At 45.6% G+C, this 22,377-nt stretch overlaps 1 protein-coding gene across 3 annotated transcripts in view; it reads right to left on the bottom strand.

The window, feature by feature from the left end:
- Positions 1–1,846: 1,846 nt before the first annotated feature.
- arhgap24 (Rho GTPase activating protein 24) overlaps positions 1,847–22,377 on the bottom strand; it is a 55,832-nt gene continuing 35,301 nt past the window's right edge. The window contains exons 1-8 of one of the 3 annotated variants that reach the window (XM_079756125.1): positions 20,861–20,986; positions 13,754–13,876; positions 10,419–10,626; positions 7,617–7,749; positions 7,017–7,090; positions 6,786–6,907; positions 5,313–6,585; positions 1,847–4,434 (exon numbers count right to left, since the gene is read on the bottom strand). In XM_079756125.1, coding sequence (XP_079612251.1) covers positions 4,149–4,434; positions 5,313–6,585; positions 6,786–6,907; positions 7,017–7,090; positions 7,617–7,749; positions 10,419–10,626; positions 13,754–13,876; positions 20,861–20,936 — 2,295 coding nt within the window. In that variant the 5' untranslated portion in view covers positions 20,937–20,986 and the 3' untranslated portion in view covers positions 1,847–4,148. Of the gene's footprint in view, positions 4,435–5,312; positions 6,586–6,785; positions 6,908–7,016; positions 7,091–7,616; positions 7,750–10,418; positions 10,627–13,753; positions 13,877–20,860; positions 20,987–22,377 lie in introns of those variants that run through there. The other 2 variants (XM_079756124.1, XM_079756123.1) reach the window with 2 other exon arrangements.

Consider the following 22,377-nt stretch of genomic DNA (forward strand, 5'->3'; position numbering starts at 1 on the left):
ACCCCGTGCTTTATGTCTCAAACCCCCTACCTTTGCCAGTGTAGGTAAAGGCGGGGAGAAAAGGGGAGGAGGAGGGAGGCTTCTCCATCGTAGTGTTAGCCTAGCGGTTAGCCTAGCGAGCTAAACTAAGCTAGCTCCAGGGTCTGGTCTGGGCACTGTAAAAAACAGGGTGGTCATTTAGTAGTTTGAAATAATGCACTGAATTTCTGCTACTGGGTTAATTGTGTTAAAGCGGGTTGTATCTTTTCCACAGGGCATTTTTAACCATGAAACCGATTTCCTTTTTCACTAAAATAAACAATAATGTCATACATACACCTTGACGCACGTTGGTACTTTTATCTCCATGTTCCCTTTCTCTGAATGTGATTTTTTTTTATTGTGATATGAAAACCACTAATTACAGTTCAGTTCAGTTTCTCTCAACATGGGGGTGGGGGGGTATCTCAGCACTGAATGTAGAAATGTATGTTTTTCTCTATCGCTATACAGTTCATACATGCGCGTGTGCAACGAGAAAGAAACCAGCATTCCTCATATGACTTCAGGAATGTTGATGGATAGGGTATATGTGGGTTGTAATGTGTGTGTGTGTGTGTGTGTGTGTGTGTGTGTGTGTGTGTGTGTGTGTGTGTGTGTGTGTGCGTGTGCGTGTGCGTGTGTGTGCGCGTGTATTTGGAAATTAGCGTGTTCATTTTCATTCACATTTACGGTAGAAATATAGAAATAGTAACGTGTTCAAATCCCCTATGAAACAAAGATTATATGATGGAAGCGTTATTCTTTTTTAAATCGAATATTTTGGATTGAATTTGGAATTAATGCCATTCATGTTTAAAGAAGACGAGTTTCTGTCACAATCAACAATTATCAAACCAAGTACGTTGTGGCAAGCTACAAAAAATAATAATAATTAGGCTCTAAAACTGCCCAATAAATAATATCTATCACTTTTTGATTATTGACAAAATATATATATACATTTATGGGAAGAAGTGACTGCTGTCAGACCGGGGGGTTAGAGGTCAAGGAGAAAATGCTAACAGGCCTATGTGTTTTAGGAATTTTAAACGTGAAAACCCTCTCAGCAGATGAGACACCATGTATAGTTAATCTGAATCAGGTGGTGTGTTTTAGTTTTTCTTTATTTTATTCTATGCTGGTTAATGAAAACAGGTTGACCATACCAGGTTTCAAATGTATCCGTTTTCATGCCGATGATTTTGAAGCTTCAGGCGTTCATAGCGTTCCAAATAAAGTCTAAAATAAAACAAATGCAAATGAAAAGAAGTGGTTCAAAAAATTACTGAAAGCTGTAACTGTAAACACTCAACATTTTAAAGGAACTGTGTATGTAAAAAATAGTATATGTATGTGATTGAAAATAAACAAAACCTTTGACCTTGGAATTGTGTGGTTTGTCTTTATTTGTATTTGGCTCATGTTGTTTGCTCACACCCTTTAAGGCCAACTTATCAATGAATCATAACCAATCTTCCACCTATACAGTATAAGCACATCAATCAAAACTATCAATCAACCAAGCAATACACCAATCCCTTATGGAAATCCCCCTTAAAATTAATTATTTACCCACCTTGCGACTGCAGCTAAAGCAATTCTGTGAAGGTATACAAAGCTATTTAACATTTATTCAAATCTTAAAGTTTAATATACTTCCAAAATGAAAAGTATACTTTGATTCTTTGTAATGATGTTAGAATATGTACAACTTTGGTGAGGCATGTGAAGATGATACAACACAACACACACAAACAACAGAAGAGCTGACATAAAAACACTTGTTTATTCATCAATAACAAATTGGACATTTTGTTGTGTGTGTCAAGTATTCATGCCAGGAACATTTTCCATTGCCCCCAAACTCCCGTCTTTCCTCTCTTCACTAATCTATTTCTTTTCATCTGCCCTATTGTGAGTGGGTTCACACACACACGCACACGCATACACACACACTGTTGATGTACCGCCAGTCTAAAGCCTGCTAGAGGGCATTGCGACGAGAATCCCAGACTCTCCTTCTGGCCCTCGTTTAGTTCAGGCACTTTTGATTGACAGATTTTTAAAATGGTCTGCACATTCCAGACGTCCCATCATGCAACAATGGCGAGAGAAGGCTGAGAGTGATGGGTCTGGTGGCCTCCACTTGACAGAGCGGTCAGGTCTCCATTGGTGTGTGTGTGTGTGCATGGATGCTTGTGTTTTGTATCTGTGACTGTGAGTGTTGGTAATGATGTATGCCATGTTTGTCTAACAGTCTATTTACATCTCTGAACTCAAACAAAAATCTGAAGATAGACTGTTTTAAAGCTACATAATAATCAAACAGAATTCATATAATGCTTCAACAAAAAATACTTCCAATTTATGGATGCATTTTCTTTTTAAACATTTTCTCCAAAAAAAAAAACATCTTCACCTAGATCGTTTCCTCCCTTCTTTTTTCACTCATTGAAAACAGCCCTTTTGTTCACAGTAAAGACAGAAGGAAAACCTTGTGCATCTGTGCTATGTGAGGACAGAATCAACACAAGGTCTCTTTCCGAAGGCTCAACTTTACTTCTGGGTCAAACGGTTTTATTCATGGTTCTGCGTCGATGATTCTGTGCACAGACCGCTAATTGGTTTTCTCGCCATGAATTTCGCCCAAGATCTTGTGATCACTATAAAATGGCAAAGACGAGTTGATTGTGTCCCTATTATCTGATCCATGCTTTTTTAAATTGAGCAGAAATTAACTGTAAGGGATAGCTACAACTTTGTTAAGGTGCACAGAAGCGATGGTGTTCTATGAGGGTGATGTCGAGGGGACACACCACGTAACTCCAGCGGGTATTCAATGCAAATATAAACCAGCCTTAAGCCACCAGCCCAGAACAGCAACCACCTGGGATATCGTTACCACACACACACACAAACAGATGTGTGGTTTTCCTAAATACACACACAGCATATCACTCTTGCAAAACTGTACTTCTAAGAGCATTCACAGAATGAACAACAGCAAAAAACGACATCGCTTTGTACAGGGAGAACGCATAATGTGTTACGATGAAGAAACCTTACTAGAAAAAACAGTTTCAGATCGATGACGAATATTTAATAACTTAAAAGGGGATCTCATCCCAATGACCCAATTTTGGGAGTCTTTGGGAATTTAGCTACAATTAAGCTACAAAACATTATCCGATGTTGTTATCCATGCTATTTCTTTTTGTAACAATAAGCATAAAGCCACAGTGCAGACTAGAAAGTAGTGTCAACAATTATCTATAAAATATTTACAGTACAGACTTAATCTTTTTGGTCATGGGGAGAACAATAGCGGCGCAGAAGCATCAAGCAATATATACAGTATTTTTATCCATTCAGAAGCAACGCACAAACATTATAGTCCAGTACCACAGTCTCAAAATGTTAACAAACATTTAAGTGCAAGGCAAGCCTTGAGAGGAAAATAATGATCTAAATATCCTACATTGACACAGTTCTGCTTAAATATACGATAAAACATTAAAATAGCACTTTACTTTGTCTTTACATACTTTATATGCCGTCACGTTTATTCAGTTGTATATACTCTGTCATATACACACCAATGCCAATGACTGAGAACATCGAACAATACATTTTTACATAATCATGGGAGTTATTAAGCAAGTTTAGTTTAACCTTTTTGAATATGAACAACAAAAGGTTTGTTGTTCTTAGATTTTGTACTTTGTAGTTCCCTTCTAGCTGATCCAGAAGGGAACTCAAGCGAAAGTCCACCAGTTTAAACTTAAACATATAAAAAACGATTGATAAAGACTGACATGATCAAGCTTGTCATCATATCCACAGGTCTACATTTCTACACGGTCTTGCACTTTCCCCACCCTCCACCAATCCGCCTACTTCGTTCACAGTTGCCCCCACAAAACGTCCAAGTAAGGCCCCCGAAAGTCAAATAAAAATGACCCTCCTCCTCTCCACAACATTCACACCCCATTAATAATAACAACAACAACAACGACAATAATATTCCACCACAGGATATCCTCTGTTTTCACATCACCGTTCAAAAGAGGCGTTTCCTGTTTCGCCATCCGCTTCCTCCCTTCCTTCGCCCCTTCCTCCCGGTTCCTTCATTGGATCCAGATGCTGTTGGTGCGGTCCGCCCGTCGCGGTGGCTCCGCGGCGGTGGTGGCGGCGGCGGTCGAGGCCCCGGGCCCCGCCGTCAGGTCCCCGAAGGTGGTGAAGAACTGCTCCATCTCCTTCTGCAGCATGTGGTTGCGGCGCTCGGCGTCGTCCTTAGCCCGCGCGGCGTTGCGCAGCTTGATCTCCACCATGGTGTACTTCTTCCTCTCCTGGTCCAGCTCCTCATTCAGGCCGGCCATGTCCGTCTCCAGCTCCAGGTTGCGCTGCTCCAGGCTGTGTGGGCGGACAGGGGGCAGGTTAGCAAGGCGGCGAGCAGAAGAGCGGGTAGAGAGACGTGGATTTGCCTCTAGCAGTGAGTTAGTAGTAAGTGCTCAGCATTGTATAGCATCTTGTCCTAGCTATCTTTGTTGTACACAGGGAATGGGTCGACCTATCAATTGCAGGTGGTCGGCCCTTGGTTCTAGGAACACCCTTACTGTTCCGACAGCGATATATTGTTTCTCCTTCTTCTGACAAATGTACTTCTAATTGTAAGTCGCTGTGGATAAAAGTGGATAAAAGCGTCTGCTTAATGCCCTACGTGTAAAATGTAAATGTCTCATAGAATGCAAGGGTGGTGGCATGTGGCCCCCTGGGAAGTTTGATTGGCCACCAACGAGGTCTGGCACTATTACACCTGGCATATAATTAAAATAAGTACATTTCTGCGCCACTCTCCCCGACAGCTTTGACATTTTTAATCAGCTCTGGGATTATTCTTCTAATATCTTTTGGAATGTACTCATATATTAGGACATAAGGGAAAATAGTTATGATAACCTTCGACCTCAGAGTCATATTTTCTGCGAGAGCTAGAACAACGTGGCATTCATGCACATGGATGCACAAGGACTGCGTTTGTTCCCCTTACAGGTGCTTCGTATGTATCCCCTCATGGTGCCTTAAGCCCTCTACAAGGGAGGGAACTTTACCACGTTAAGAAGGCACATTCTTCTTATTCAAGACAGCAACATTATTACAGTTAAATAAATACACCTAGGATAAAGCCATGTTGTGGGACCGGTCTCTAAGTTCAGATCCATTAGGTTGAACATGAGATGATGCATGAGGTGACCAGTGACTCGGTCGGGCTCCACTGTGTTCCCCCCCACCTCTTGATCCGGGCCTCGTACTCGCTCTTCTGCTTGTTCATCTCCTGCTTCAGGCCGGCCACCAGGCTGTGCAGCGCGCTGTGGCTGCTGGTCCCGTTGCTGACCGGGTAGCCGTCGCTGGTGTCGCTGCTGCCGGTCCCCCTGCGGCCCCTCCCGTTGGCGCCGTTCCTCCCCTCCGCCTCCCCTCCCCCGCCCCCGGGGGGCGCCCCCTCGCTCTCGCGCATCGCCGCCGCCGCCGCCACCGTCGCCGCCGGCCCGTCCGGTTCGTCGTAGTGGCCGGCGTAGAAGTCCTGCTCGGGGCAGGTGGTGGTGGAGGAGCGGCAGGAGGTGGAGTTGTCGGGCAGGGAGATCTCGCAGGACGAGGTGGACCAGGTGGCGCTGTCCACGCTCTGCTTGTCCTCGCTGCAGCCGTCCCCGGGCGTCTGCTGGGGTAGGTGGTGCTGCTGCTGGGGGTGATGGTGGTGCTGCGCGTGGTGGGGCTGCTGCTGGAGGTTCAGCTGGTTCAGCTGGACGTTGTCGTACGTGGACAGCCGGTTCTGGCTGGACGAGTGGCCGTGCTCGCCGTCCCGCGTCTTGCTGTTGTCCCGCAGCGTCACGTGGCCGTTGGCCACCCAGAGGCCGTTGCGTCCGTTCAGGCTCCCGTTGACCACGTCGGTGCTGGACACGCCCAGCCGCGCCCCTCCGCCCCCGTTGGTCACCCCGCTGGTGCCCATCTTGGTTCCTGAGCCTTTGTGGACGCCGTTGCGCCTACCCGGTAGGCTACCCCCTCCCGTCACTCCTCCCGCTCCTCCTCCTCCGAGGGTGGGGCTCTTCTCGGCCCCGGGCTCGGCCCCGGGGGAGGTGGAGCTGAAGGAGCCGTTGGTGACGATGCCGCTTCCCTTGCTGAAGGCCGGGTTCTTCTTGAGCGTGAGCGGCGGGCTGCGCGTCAGGTCGAAGCGGCCCCCCAGGCTGTTCCGGGGGCTGAGCGAGTGCGGCGGCGGCGAGCTGCTGTCCACGTGCATGGCGTGGTGCTGGGGGTGGGTCTGCTGCAGGGCCGGGGGGGGGTCGGGGGCCTCCCACGTGCACTGTCGTGACAACTGGGTGGCGTTGTTGTTGGCCGCGTTCTGGCCTGCGGAGCCCGAGCCCGAGGAGACGGGCAGCGGCCGGTGCGACGGGAGCTCGTTGTTGTTGTTGTTGGCGCGCTCCATCGCCGTGGAGACGTCCTCCGCGTCGGGGAACAGGGCGTCGTGGCGCCCGATCAGAACCGCCATCAGCTGCTGCACCAGGACTGTACCTGACGACACCAAGACACACAGGAATTATTGGAAATAATATATACAAATGCATATTTTTTAAATTATTAAATTATTATAAAAAAAAAAAAGCATTTTATTTCTTAAAGTTGATCAATAGACGTACAATCATAGGTGAACATCTAACTCACGGAGAGGGGTGGTCTGTAACTTTAGTAAATCAACCTCTATGTGCCCTCACCTTCCATGATTGCTACAGGATCTTCAACCTTCGGTCTTAAGATATTTGGACCAAAGACGGTGCCTAGATTCTGGACGCTCATTTTATTCACTCCTGAGTATGATTGGACTTCATCTAGGAATCTGCAAGACAGAGAGAAACATCAGAGAACATGAGAAAAAGTTATACAATGAAACAACAACCTCCTATATCTCTATTAGAAACAGTATTAAAGGGTTTTATTGTACAAACCTGCAAATGTATGTGAGGAGATTGTAGTTGACTTGAGGTAGAGCTTTCACAAGTTTCCTCAATTCCGCAATACCCTGCAGACACAAACACATAGTTTAATACACTGTGCATCCTTATACCATACCACCCATGCACTACCTATAGACATGATAGGGCCTATGAAAATTATACACAGCCATACACAATAGGCCATATTAAAACATACTTTAACGCACAGAGGCAAAACTAAAAAAAGATGATTAATGGGTAATGTGACCCCGAACTATCATTTGAACTCAATCCATTCCAGTTGAACTAATGAATCAGTGAAGCAGCTGACAGAATGGGGTCAGTGGAGGTACAGCCTAACACAATGGACCAACTTGTAGTTTGTTCCATTAGCTGTTGACACTATTTACTTATTAAGCACCCCTGTTATGTAGAGCGACTGCCAATTGAGATACACGTTGTTAACAAGCAGGCGGAGGGTGTCTTGCTCTAGGAGTCCGACAGGTAAGGTCAATGTGCACACCCGGGATCCAGAGCCAGGTAGCTCTCGGCTGGGAGCGGGTCGCCCCTCAACCCCCCCCACACACGATCAGGACTGATCCTGGTGCTCACCGTGGCGTCGTCCTTGCTGAGCAGCTTGGTGCAGGCCAGGAAGCAATCGTATTGGGAGAAGGGGACCACCGGCTCAGGGAGCTCTCTGAGGTACAGCTTCAGCAGAGATGCCACTGTATGGACGTCTGTGTTGCTGTACAGAGGGAGGGGGAGGGAGGGAGGGAGGGAGGGAGGGAGGGAGGGAGGGGGGGAGGACGGCAAAAATAGGTTTGAAAAAGTTATACAGAAATATTGCTTCACGAGACACATCTATGAGCAGGTGTGGGCGAGACATTGTACAGAAACAGGAGAAAACCAACCATGACATGCTATTGTGTGTCCTAATGCAAGAGAGACAGCTGTCCAAGCAAACATGGGCATCATCAAATAATATGTGTATGACGTCCTTATTGGCCCTACCTCTGTAACATGGAGAAGATTAGTTAACTCGAGTTAGCCAAAAAGGAGAGGAAGGAGGAGGAGTATTTCCGTTCTTCCAGGGCGGATACATCTGTGAATGTACCACTGTCCTAAGAAGGACAGCCAGGTGATGTACTGGCAGAAGTTCCTTGAAGTAATGCATTTCAGCTCTAATTTATCACCCCCCATTGATACAGTTGGCGGGGGCAGCTGAGTTCGGCAGAGGATGTGGTTCGCAGATAGGAAGAGGAGGATTCCATTACTGTGTGTGTGTGTGCGTGTGTATCAGGCTGAGTTATAGATGATGCTATACATCATCACAGCAGCTATGGTACAGACGCTGCCATGGAAAATAGTTTCATCGTCCCATGACCACCCAGGCATCCACCACAGTACATACAATAGCAGAGACCGATACAAGATATGTCATTTCTTGCACAGAAAATGTCAGTATATCTTGCTACCATGCTCAAATACATGTTGTATTGGTGTGTTATTTTTGTTTTGCGTTGTATTTTTAAGACAATACAATTACTTTAAGGGCTTGCTACGCCACCGCCGGTATGTAACTTCTCTAACAACATTTCAGCTATTAGTAGAATGTTCTTAAAACATTAAGTTATTTATCCAACTCCAGCACTTTTAGAGAAGAGTAAAAATGAAAAAAAGAACACAATAACAAATCCAAAGAGGAGATGCAAATCAAATGAGAGCTGTCGAGATCCTGCAACTTTACTTGCACATATTCCATCTGCGGCCTCCCAACCTCCAGATAGTATATCTCCCATGCATATGCAGGGCAGTTCCATAAGTCATGAGGCTGTCATGATGATATATGGTGTTCACCGGGCTCTGCTTAGTATAAACAGGTTCCAATGCTCGGATCGGCGCCTTTTAACTCCTAACTGCATCACCTCTCTTGGTTGGTATTCCAGGTTTTAACAACTGTTTGTCATCTGGTCCTACCAATGATCTTTCTTGGCATGGGAGATACGTTTTTCTTTAAGCTTCATGTCAACTGGTAAGTGCTGCACATCATCCTGCTAAGGCTCTGATTCACTATTGCTCACTATTCACTATGATGCTAGCTGCTTTAAGCTTCTGGTAGGCCCTCTAGTGCTGCTGGTAGGCCCTCCAGGGCTTCTGGTAGGCCCTCTAGTGCTTCTGGTAGGCCCTCCAGTGATGCTGGTAGGCCCTCTAGTGCTTCTGGTAGGCCCTCTAGTGCTTCTGGTAGGCCCTTCAGTGCTTCTGGTAGGCCCTCTAGTGCTGCTGGTAGGCCCTCTAGTGCTTCTGGTAGGCCCTCCAGTGCTGCTGGTAGGCCCTCTAGTGCTGCTGGTAGTCCCTCTAGTTCTTCTGGTAGGCCCTCTAGTGCTTCTGGTAGTCCCTCCAGTGCTTCTGGTAGGCCCTCCAGTGCTGCTGCTAGTCCCTCTAGTTCTTCTGGTAGGCCCTCTAGTGCTTCTGGTAGGCCCTCTAGTGCTGCTGGTAGAGCCTCTAGTGCTTCTGGTAGGCCCTCCAGTGCTTCTGTTAGGCCCCTTCAGTGCTTCTGGTAGGCCCTCTTGTGCTGCTGGTAGGCCCTATAGTGCTTTGGGTAGGACCTCCAGTGCTTCTGGTAGGCCCTCCAGTGCTTCTGGTAGGCCCTCTTGTGCTGCTGGTAGGCCCTCCAGTGCTTCTGGTAGGCCCTCCAGTGCTTATGGGAGGCCCTCTTGTGCTGCTGGTAGGCCCTATAGTGCTTTGGGTAGGCCCTCCAGTGCTTCTGGTAGGCCCTCCAGTGCTTCTGGTAGGCCCTCTAGTGCTTCTGGTAGGCCCTCCAACTCTCTCTAGTTTACTGTGAGTCTGAAGGCAAAATCTCCTCTCTGCCAGATACGGCTGCAGTCCAGTGAAATGCTTCTTGGTAAATCCAGGAATCTCAATGACCCGACATGCTGCTCTATAAAAAAGAATGTGTTGCACCCAAAAAGGTCCAGTGGAGCGTGAAATTAGTCAGTAAAGTCACACTATGCTGTGAAAGCTTGGCCAAATTGGAGTTAGATACCTAGGACATAAGGTCATTGATCTAAAGTCATGTTGATGTGAAAGGTATGATATCATTACTGGGTCAGTTATTGTGTGCAGCCAGGTTGAAATCAATCGAACTGTACATTTAAAAAGCAAATAGCTCAGTCAAAACTCACTGGGAGTTTTGAAAAAGCATTATAATCATGTAAAAATAAAAAGGATTTCAAGTTGTATTTACTGATCAAAACTATGAATCACCATATTTAAATAAGATGAGATGTTTTGATGAGGGGGAGATGTTAACAAACGACTTTCAAACCATCTTGAATTTATCAAAAATATTCAGCTCACACCAGGAGTGTGACCGTGTTGCTCCACCTCTCTCGTCCCTAGAGAGGTTCTCCTTACCGGTCAAAGGAGGGCTTCTCCCCACAGTCAAAGGCGTCCTGGAGCTCCTTCACCAGATTGGCCTGCCCCGGCAGCCTGAAGAGACCCTCCTCCTGCAGGCCCTGCTGCCGGATGAAGTCCACGCACTGCTCCACCAGCATTGGGGCCAGCTTGTTGCCATAGCGCCGCTCGTAACGCACCGTCTCATCCAGCTTCTGGCCGAAGATGCCTGGAACACATGGCCCCATTCAAGAACGTCAGACACGTGACGATGTTATCACAGTTAGCAGTTCAGTGTTGAATGGAAATAGTGGCATTATGAAAGGCGACAGTTACACTCACATACAATAATAAATGGATTTGAATCACTGACTAACATTTGAATGGATGTTATTCTTATACACGTACACACGTTCAGGCACAAACTTGTCCATGCACAAACACACACAAACAACAAACAGTAAAAATGTTTATGTTTAATGTGTTTAAATGTAAGACTTATCTTTTTAAAAAAGCCTTTTGCTAATTTCCCTTTTACTGTTTATGTATTATATGTTTTAACGACCCCTTTTATTTAATTTTTTTCTCTCTCTTAAACTCTGTAGCACTTTGAGATTTCTGAATGTAAAGTGCTCTACAAATTAAATATATTATTATTTATTATTATTAGTAATTGTCCCATTAGTGTGTACAGAATACCCCTGGCAGTGAGGTGATATATTTAAGCGCGAGTTGATCCACTTAGTTTGTGACAAACCCCTAGGTTGGCTTCCATGCAAGGCTTGTGGTACAGAGTTGTATATGGAGGAGAGCATGAACTGAATATGCAGACTAGCAAAAGCCTTGGTCTGGACTGAGGGGAACTCAATCCCTCCACATCCTGCTGCTCTTTCTCCTGCTCTTTGTGTGTGTGTGTGTGTGTGTGTGTGTGTGTGTGTGTGTGTGTGTGTGTGTAACAGCCTGGTTATCAGCACAGGTCTCTCATACAAACTGGGATTAACACCTATTTCCTGGGCCAATACATGCACACACACTGGAACCCCGGTCCTCCTGATACAGACAGAGGCATCACACACACACACACACACACACACACACACACACACACACACACACACACACACACACACACACACACACACACACACACACACACACACACACACACACACGCACACACACGTAGGTTTTACTCCGATGCTATAAATTAAATCATGTATTGTACAACACATACTTACCAGGCTATGATCAACGTTAGTGTTAAGCTTAATTTTTGTAAAGCCGACATTCTAGACTGTAAAGCTCTAATGCACACAGTGGGACCATTATAATATGCAGATCTACATCAGGCTAAACACACATTCAACCTATCTTTCCCCTGAATCTGGAAGCGGTCAAAAGAGCAACAACGTATTTTTATCCCCCTCCATGAACTTTATTAGAATATAAAGAATACATCAATTTTGCTTGTGCTAGTTTATGCACCACATTTTTAGACAGGGGTGCACAACCTGCATTTATGACGCCGATTATGTAACGCTTCTACCTCAAAGCACGCCTCTAAACAACACATACAAAGGCATCCCACCAGGACGTGTGTGGATGTGGACGGAACATCACATTACCATCCACAGCGTCTCTGAAGATCCACACCGAGAGGCCGCAGCTGCACATGTGGCCTCCTTCTGAACGCAACGCACCAACTTATACTCCCATGAATGACAATGGAGGTTTTCTCTCATCGCGGGAGCGGTAAACAACGACGACTTTGACGGCAAGAAGGGACCCCTGATGGCTGATGGTTGCCTCTTTGTCAAACTCACAGTGATCTATGGGGAGTGACCTCTTTCTCTGTCTGTCTCCCTGTCTGTCTGTCTGTCTCCCCGTCAGTCTGTCTCCAGAAGGAGGAGACAAGGCCCTGGGGGATTACGCAAGCCAATAGGCTGCTCCCGGAATGGGCTGAAATATGGAGCTTTGTGTGTGTGTCTATAACACTGTGTGTGCATGTGTGTAGAACTGTGTGTGTGTCTGTGTGTGGATAACTGTGTGTGTGGATAACTGTGTGTGTGTGTGTGTGTATAACTGTGTGTGTGTGTCTATAACTGTGTGTGTGAGTGTGTGTACAACTGTGTGTGTGTGTGTGTGTGTGTGTGTCTATAACTGTGTGTGTGTGAGTGTGTGTATAACTGTGTGTGTGTATAACTGTGTGTGTGGCTGTGTGTATATCGTGTGTGTGTGGGTGTGTGTATAACTGTGTGTGTGTGTATAAATGAGTTTCTCTGTGTATAACTGTATGTGTGTGTGTGTATATATCAATGTATGTGTGTGTGTGTATATCAATGTATATGTGTGTGTATAACTGTGTATAACTGTGTTTGTGTGACTGTGTGTGTGTGAATATACAAGTGGCATCGATGTGAATCTGTGGGTGTTTGAAGAGGCAAATTAGGGTTTTCCTGTTTGTCTGTGTGTGTGTGCGCGCAGCAATGACTGAGTTCTGACTATGTATGGGGAATTGGGACTGAGCGTGAGAGAGTTTGTGCGTGCGAGCATCATTGAATGCATGTGTGTGTGTGTGTGTGTGAGTCCTGATCGGACGACAAAGAGCATCCACCCACTAGTCCAGCTCGGAGCCCCAGCTCTCAACTTTGACAAATGGCTCGTCCTTTTGAGGAGCAGTCAACTGAGATACAAATCAAACTCCCGGCCCTGATAAAACAGGGGCTAACTCATCTTCATCCATTCCACACACACACACACACACACCTCTGCCAGTCAATATGGTGCCCGGGGAGCCCAGCAGCAAAGCATAGCAAAGAACTAATTGATGCTAATGTCTGGATACATTATTTATTTGCACACTACTGAAATATATAGTGTGTATAGATGTGTCTGTCTCACAGACAATATACAATACAAATATTAATATAATAGTATGATACTTATATATATGTTTATATTTATCTTTCATGCTTCTATATATTTCAATATCCCTATTTTTGATGTTATGTTGAGTATCTGCCTGGCATTAACTAACTGTAAATTAAAAAGATAACTTAAGTCTAGTTATCATTTACTAATGATGTTCAAGTTTACTACTTTTTAATGGCTAAGTTTATGGTCTTCATTTTAACTAAGGTATTAATCAATACATTGTTGAACAGGGTTAGGGTTAACCATAACCCACTTACGCTAACCCCTATGTTGAAGCTATATAGTGACGCTTAGCACTGCATTAACTACTGGTAATTCATGGATAACTCATGTACCTTTGTTGTTAAGTGCACCAAACAACCTACACAATGAGTATTATATGGCGTGGACATCCATTATGAACACAGGTAAGACATACTGACCTCCGCCGAAGGGGGCCCAGATGACCCTGCGGATGGTTTTCACCCAATCCTCCATGTCATTCTGGGTGTTGGCCATGAGAAGGTAGGTCTCATGGTTAGCGGTCATTCGCTCCCTGTCTCCTCCTGGTCAAACACAAGTACAAAAGCAGGTAGAGTTAAGCCTCAAGGTCTCCATCGTGTGACTCTCCTGGGCTGGCCCCAGGGGGTGAAACACAAGGGGTCTCCGGGGAGTCAGAGGCGCCTTGATTGACACTTAAGACCCCCAATGGCCACATTTTCGGGGGAGGTTCCTGGAATACAAAAATTTGTCGCAAGCAATTGTCACTAAAACTCCTGCTCAGACAGGGCCCAACACATCCACACACTCCTCGCTGCGGATGTAGGAGAAGGCACTTTGACATCCCACAAAAAAAACACAACTCGAGCTCAGAGCAGGGTACAACGTTCACAAACTGCTCGGCGGTAACTGGCCAAAACATTCTTAAAGCCGTTTTCTTTAAATGGCCGTTTTAATTGAGTAAAAGCGTCCTTGCACCCACTCATTGACACCAACAAGTGGCCAGCTCAGGATTCTACTTGTATTAAGTCTTTGTAACAGTTCAGCACAACATTGGACTACTCATCATATATTATTGATCTGGACACTCACAGCTGAGCCTCTTCTTGCCAAAGCCACAACTTGCATTTTTTTATTCTCTTTATTCTCTTCTATTAGCAATATATTTTTTGAGTTCATGCTCCTAGTCCAAGCCCATATGCCCCAGCCATGGCGCCAGCAAGTTTTTATTTCCTGTAATAATTTATGATCTCATTTGGGAGCAGGATTTCAAAAAAGAGTCTGCATTACATTACTTTTAATATTAAAGCTTTGGTTCCAGCAAAACCAAATGTTTAGTTTGAGTACAAAATGTAGCGGGGTGGATGAATTATGCATGGCGTTCTCGACTTCCTACAATCACACACTCTCCAGGGGTCTTTCCTCTGGCTTCATTTATTGATTGCAACTCAAGATGAGATCAATTTTTGGGTGTAAAAGCTTTATTTATAGACGTGAACACAAGATGACAGATGTATTTTGTTGCACTGAGTTGGTATATATTGCAACTAACTCTATCTGAACCACAGAAAGTGGATGCAAATTATAAATTCAAGTAGTTTAGGGTTGTTCATTACATTGTAGTTGGAAAACTACTCTGAAACAAATGAGAGACAAGCAATGCTACTGCTGTGGTCTTTGCTAATTTAGAAGCCAAATGCCAGATGTTTGTCTACTGATCCAACACACACACACACACACACACACACACACACACACACACACACACAGCCTAGAAAGAGACAACCAGCAACCAACAGCATGGTTGTATTTGTGGGGTCCAGCTTTTGCACGTTTAACCCAGCATGGGAAACCAGGTCAACATTTTACTGTTGATGTGGAACCCTGACAAGAGATTGATGGCTATTGTCTGATTGATGAGATCTCATTAACGGGCAGCAGATTTCACTGTTTACCCAATGAGTATATGCTGCATGTTTGAAATGCTGACCACTCAATTAGATTCCACCCCAAAGACGACCCAGTGACCAACTGTCTGACCCCCGTGTGTGTACACGCCGAGGTGTTAACTGTTTGGGGTGGGCAGGGCGCATGCCCCAAACTCAATACATCTCTGGGTTTCTGTTTAGCTTCTTAAAGCTATATTAATGGTGGTTTGACGGCTAAGCGGCTGTCTCACATTAGACACACTTTTTTTCTGCTTGGTTCTTAGTACTGTTGGGTCAAACTGACAAAGAAATACCAAGTGAGAAAATCAGCCGATTAATCAGTTGCTACCGGCAACGTCTTTACACACAAAACAGAGTTCAAGCATCCTTAAGCCCTAGCATCTTCAAGTCCTTCATCTACTTTCTCCTTCCTAATCCCTTTATTGTCTCCTGCTGGCATTGCAGAGGACAGAACCTCCGATGCCTTCTCGTGAAACCAGAGCCCAGCTGTTTGTTGGAGTTCCTCTGTCAGGGGTCAGACTTTACAACACCAGGAGGAATGCCTGCCAGTCCCCCCTCTTGTCAGTCTGTCTGTCTTCAAGAGTCTCCCTGTTGTGCTCCTCATTGTTTGGATACCTTCTGGTGTGTGGACTCCTCTACCACTGTACTTAAAGGACCCCCTACTTTACCACCAGCTGTGATGTTGATGAGCCATTTCAAGCCATACTAATGTCCCCGTAAGTGAAATCACACGTGGAACAGTCCACCCAGATGTATGATGGATGGATCGCTCAAGCTACAAGCCGATCCAGTGGACTGCAGAGACCGGTGGGCCGATCGATCCATCATCTGTCTGGATTCTGGACACTCCCATGTGTGATCACTCTGTCACTATGGCAGATACAGGCCCTGATGACCTCTAGAACCAATCTCCTCAGAAAGCAAAGAGCAGGGCGGCTCGGTGTGTCAACCGGCTAATGTGCCAACCACGTAGACAGTTCTCCTTGAGGCGACCCCGGGTTGATTCCCACCTGTGGTCCGATGCTACATGTCAATCCATCTCTCTTCTTCAACCTGCTCTCCTTTCTATCTGGTCCATAAACACATAAAAAGCCCATCACATGTAATAAGAACAAGCTGGCGTGAAGCGAAAGTGACGTAATCGCAGCCCTTGTGACCATGTGGTTTATAAAGTGATTCATCGCACACCTCTGACCTTTTGCAGCGCAAACTTCGCATTTGTGGCACTGCAAGAACGGCGCCTCATGCGACTATTTACTCTGCTTATGCTGTCTAGGTTTTAAGGGGCGAAGAAGAAGGTGTGAGGGACATAATCAAGCAGGCAAGTTCCCAGCTGTGGCAAGTCCCTTCTCCGGGACAGGGTGGGTGGAACTTCATCAAGTGACAACAGACTGAATGATGACGTGACCGGCCTACACACATGCTCTGGTTGCATCTCACCAAACGCACTGTTGGTTTGCCAACGGCTGATTGCTTTAACGCTGAGTGTGTGTGGGCCACACAAAACGCCTTTTAAGTTTGAGTGCTTGAATGCCTTACTCTATCTGCGATTTAAAACCCATCGTTAATCATTGACTAGAGAAGGTGTGGGAAGCACATTTCAGCTCTGGCTTATCCACAAGCCTTTGTGCAACTTGGAGACACAGTCTTTAACTGGAACTAAAAGTGAGAGGTAAAGATTTTAGGTTTTGAAGAGCCTCTCAATGTGTCATTAGGTCAGTGTGTTTAGAAATGTGTGGATTGATTATTGATGATCAATTTATTAAAAATCCACAATAGCATGTGGTTAATGTCTATAGTTGATCAAGGATTGCTAATGTAAATCTCCTTTGATCTTACTGCAAATGATCAGGAGAACCAACTACAGAATGGGGGTTTGTCCCGATCGTTTGTTCTTGTGCAATCACTGCGCCAATCTTTTGCATATATTTATAAGTCAAGGAAATCGAGAAAAAACTATCAATAAATTAAGCAATGAATGTAGAAATATTTCCATACATAACTTTCATAACCACCCTATTAAGTTATTTGATCTAATTATCTTAACTATACAATCATCCTAAATTGTGTCCGTTTGTTTTACTCCACTCCAAGCGACTGCAAACCACTGCTCTACATATGCACCAGCGAATCTTTTGAGAGGTCTCTCTCTTAGTTTCTCGATTGAGAAAAATGTACACAATATATAACTAAACAGAAATGCAATATCCATTGACTAAAAAGAGGTTGCTTGATAACACATGACCCACATTGACTTCAACCCCAACACAATTAGTTCAAATCCACTACACACATCGACTACGCCGTTTCACTGGGCACAGCCGATGTAACAAGTGCCCGGCTCTTGCGATACACGATTGGACTTGAATGCAAATGCGATAACAGTTATTTAGAAAACAAACAAGTGGTAGAGGCGTCGCAGACTTGTCTAGGGCTCTCAATGAACACGATCGCATGACGTGATCCCACGTCTCATCCACAACACCGCTACAGCGGGCTGGATACAACAGCACATTCAGTTCGCCCTGTTGAATGCGGCATTTCGGTCATAAATCCTCACTGTACAATCCCACTAAAACATCCCGTCAGACTCCCAGCCACAAAAGGGACATCAGAAATCCTCAGGCAACAACCGGTACACACGCAGATATAATGTTGTCACACATGTCAGTGAAAAAAGAAGTTTGCCTTACGGTATGAAAATGACAAAAGGTCGATGAACCTCCCGGGTTCACGTCAAGCTCGGCTCGTGAACGACGGCTGTTAAAGCGGATGTGGCTCGTGTCCCCAGCCAGCTGATGAACGACCAAACAACGGCACTAAACTCAACCTCGGTGGACTACTGCTAGCGGAATAGAGTGAGAGATGGAGAGAGAGAGAGCGAGAGAGCCACAAGCTGCCTTCTTCTACCCTATCCGGGTAGATGACATACTAAACAACGCTTACAACCACTCCATAGACTGATGTATGGAAGAAACAAGTCACGAATGAGCCAATAAGACGATAGCGAAATCTGTGCATACAGACGCACGCGCGCGCACACATACACACGCGCGCGTTGTTTATTACCAGCGAAGTATTCCACACGGTGGGAGTATTTAAAACCAGCCTCGACTCATTCTTATTTGAAAGCGCTGTGTTCCTGTGCGAGCAGAACCCTATATTATCACGTGGACGTGTTGTGAATTCCTCGGGGGTCAAACTGCGTGTTATTAATCCAAGAACCTTGTCAAGCGCTGGCCTACTGCTGCTGCCTTTCCTCCCGAAGCAGCCACTGGGACACCATCATACTTATTGTGCAGCAGGCTTATTATACCGCATACCACATGTGTGAGAGCAGTGCTGCTGTCCTCCTGCCATTTCCTGTTGTCGGTTTTCCACAGTTATGTACTTGATTTATTGAGTTTATACTGGAGGCTCCTAATATCCACAAGGCACAGTCGTGTTTTTTTTCTCCGTCGATACGACCGTTGGTTTGATCCAGGTGTGACCTAATGCAAGGAGCCGGACTGTTAAGTGAATGACATATATTGAATGAAATGGATTTGTGACGTATAATTCCATTTTTCCAAGACAGAGCGACGTGGAGAAGTAAGGATGTCTAGAGTTGTAACCACTTTTGGACCCAGTCTCCCTTATGTTTCGAGTGGCTGATTTAATCAAGGCTGGTTTTATTTACCTTGCATTACCTAACCCTTACATCGTAAAAAGATATGGCAGGATTGTGTCTCCTAACCGCTCCCATGTAGTCGATATCAGTCAACGCCCCAGCCCAACCGGCCCACGGCAAAAAGACGTCAAGTCTGAAACCGAAGTCACACTCACCCTTCCGAGCACACACATTGACCCTTTCAATTATAATCAGTAGACACAACCTTCACTGCAACTTTAACAACACAGTCGTAAAAAGGGTTAGGGTAACAAGTTATTGCACAAACGATTTACAAAAAAGTTTTCACGCAATCGATATTCGCTAAACTGTGGTTGGTGGAGGTGGCTTTAAAAACACCCACATGTCCCTATCAAGCGCGTGTCTATCTATTTGATGCTCCACCAGCTAGCGTCTGGCGCCTCGCGCCGTCGTCCCAATGGATACCACGTTCACTTCTACAATCCGAGCGAGACCTCGACAGTCAAGGAGATTCCACCGTGACGCGGCGGTAACCGACGTGAGACGGTCATGACAGCTGCCGCCGCCACCTCTCCTTGGTTTTAAACCAACACCGGGGAAGTTGAAACAAGGATGCACTCATGTCCCACATTACACGCTGGGCTCCTGCCAACGTCCGGTGCACTGACGTTAAAAGTGTCACCGAGTTCGAGTTATTTCTGGCAGTGAGAAAAAAAAGAAAAGAAAACCCTTAAGAAGTTAAATATAGAAATAGAAAAAAAAAAAAAAAGCTGAGTAAGATGCCTACATAGTAGTCTGTAATTCAGCAAGCCAGTTTGGGTGAGATTACAAGAATATCGCCAGCAGCAGTATTCTTGTATTTCAGACTGTGACCGGCAGTCTTCAAACTTGGCCGGGCTGTGCAGCGAGTGTAACCCTAACTAATGGTTGTGAACAGGTGGAGACAACAAAGGCAGCCCCTATGCTGTAATTACCCAGCAATGCTAGGGGCTCCTTATACATTATACACTCTTATACACACCCTGTACTTGGCCTCCAACGATAGGGATTGTCCTTATTAGCAAATAAAGACCCAACAGTTTACACAGTGTCCATAAACATATACAAGTATGTACATTTACTACTGCAGTTTCTGTGCTTCTTGCCAAGAACAGAGGAAGCAGCCCAGCGTATTGTTCCGGAAAACAAATGATTCAATATAGTGCCTGAGCATTGTTTGGCTTTGAATGACTAAACCATATGTCAAGTTCGTCTCCAGGTGTGTGTGTGTGTGTGTGTGTGTGTGTGTGTGTGTGTTTCAATATGTGTGCCTGTCTTTTGGTTGTTTTTTTGGATGGATGCTAGCTTCCTAGTCTGCAATAGTGGTGTTGGATGTGTGCAGCCTACTAACTGCATAAAAGTGTGTCAACTGTTCTGTCAACTGTTCTCTCCTCTCTCTGGTGGCAAGAACACAGTGTTTGTTTGTGTGCAAGCATGGGCAAGTTGAGATTCAATATTGTGCCTAATGATAGTCTGGAAACTTCTCAGTAGGCTGCGTGTCATAAATACTTCGAACTGCAGAGGAAGTCAGTGTATCAGATTCACATCGGAGCAGGTTGTGTGGAAAATATCACAGGACACACACACAGGAGTACACACACGTGCGGATAGTATACTACAAAGTCAAATGCTTGGTTATTCGTGCTGACTTCAGTTAAAAACTGAAGGTGATGTTTAAAATGCCCCTTATCGTGTTTGATCCCTTGTGGTTTGCTTGAAACTAGTTTTAAGTACATTGAATTAGAACTACAAACCTGATTCTTCTAATGCAAAAAGTCCATTCCATTCCAGTGAAGCGTACACAGTAGTCTAGACAAGTAACCCGGAGATCTCAGCCCTTTTCAATGTGCTAATTTGTTCTGCCTGCATATGTTTAGCCAGCAACAGGCTCCATTGGAAAGCACATACCATGCTAGTTTATCGTTTGTTACCTGAGTGTGAAGAGGGTAAATCAGCTAATCCATGATACTGTTGTAACCGATGCAGCGGCTGGTGAACCACTTCCATTTGCTCTCCCCGTCACACTCCTCACGTGGCCAGCCCTGGGGGTCTTTGAATGGGACGCACACCACCAGAGCCGGGTGGCTGGCTTGGGGAGTGGAGGTCTGGTAGAATGTGTAACTCTCCCAGATAGTCCTTTTGGCCCCAGCTCAGCGTGGGTGAGTGAGTGTGGGTGAGCGAGTGTGCGAGCGAGTGTGTGTGCGAGTAAGTGTGTACAGCTGAGCGTTTGTGGGAGAGAGAAGGGAAGGAGGAACCTGAGGATTGGTGGAAAGGTGGGGGGGGGGGCTGGGGAATAGGAGAGAAACAGAGAAAGAAGCCACACACACACCCCACACACACAGGCGTCCATAGTCGCACATCCACACACGTGCACCCACTGACATGCGCACGCACACACACACACACAGACGCGCACATCTCCCCCCCAGACACACACACACACACATACACACACACACACACACACACACACACACAACCCCTCTTCATGTCAGTGGGAGCAACAATAGGAGGGGGGCTCTGTCTTCAGAGAGCCTGTTGGTTTGACACCAGGACATGACCCCGTGAGCAAACATGGGATCCCCACAGTGCCATTCCCTCCCATTCATGCATTGTTAGAAAACAATTCACTGGTCGACTCATGATAGAAATGATAGACGCAAGTAGAATAAGGTGTTTTAAAATTTTTCCATAAGTCCCATAAACAAATGAAGAGCAGAAAAGTATTTCTAAATACTTTCTTTCTGTATTTCTTTGCCATTTTTCTAATTACATTATTCCAGAGAGTATATGGTATGGTTTATATTCAAGCAAAACAAGGACAGAAACAGAAAGGGAGGGACAGAATATGTCCTGGAGCGAGACGAGACTACATGCACGACCGCGTGCGTACACATGCGTACAGTCAGACGACGGGGAGGATCCAAAAGGCCATATTCAAAACAAGCTGACATGGATAAAGTTTCAAATGCCATTCTAACCAGATTCTGATATCAAAGTATTTATTTGGTGTGCAGACCACAGACCACAGGCACACCCTGATGCATGCTCAGGGTTTCCCAGGCCTGGGGCGGGGGACTCCGAGGTGCACGCCAGGAGCTCTGCATCACTGGTTCCAGGTGCTTCACCAGCCTTCTGTATCTCCAGGGCCATCTTTCCATCTATCTACAATCGGTGTCTCCTTTCACTTGCTTCCCCTCAGTCCAAAAGGTTTTCAGTTTGTCAAATTGCTCAAAGTTTCTTTTTTCTTTCTGTGGCTATAGTTCCCGGTGGTCCGGCCTTATCAGCGGGTGTAATCAGCATGGAGACGGCTGAACATTAGCCTCTATCTGAGTCATGGCTGGGGTCCATTGTGTCTTGGGAGAGAAAGTAGAGAGAGAGCTCCATAGGTCTCTTCCACTGCTATCCATTACCCTCGGATGTTGATTGAGCAACAAAGCAAATAGCA

Source organism: Pollachius pollachius (genome assembly GCF_949987615.1).
Source record: "Pollachius pollachius genome assembly, chromosome: 18".
Lineage (NCBI taxonomy): Eukaryota > Metazoa > Chordata > Actinopteri > Gadiformes > Gadidae > Pollachius > Pollachius pollachius.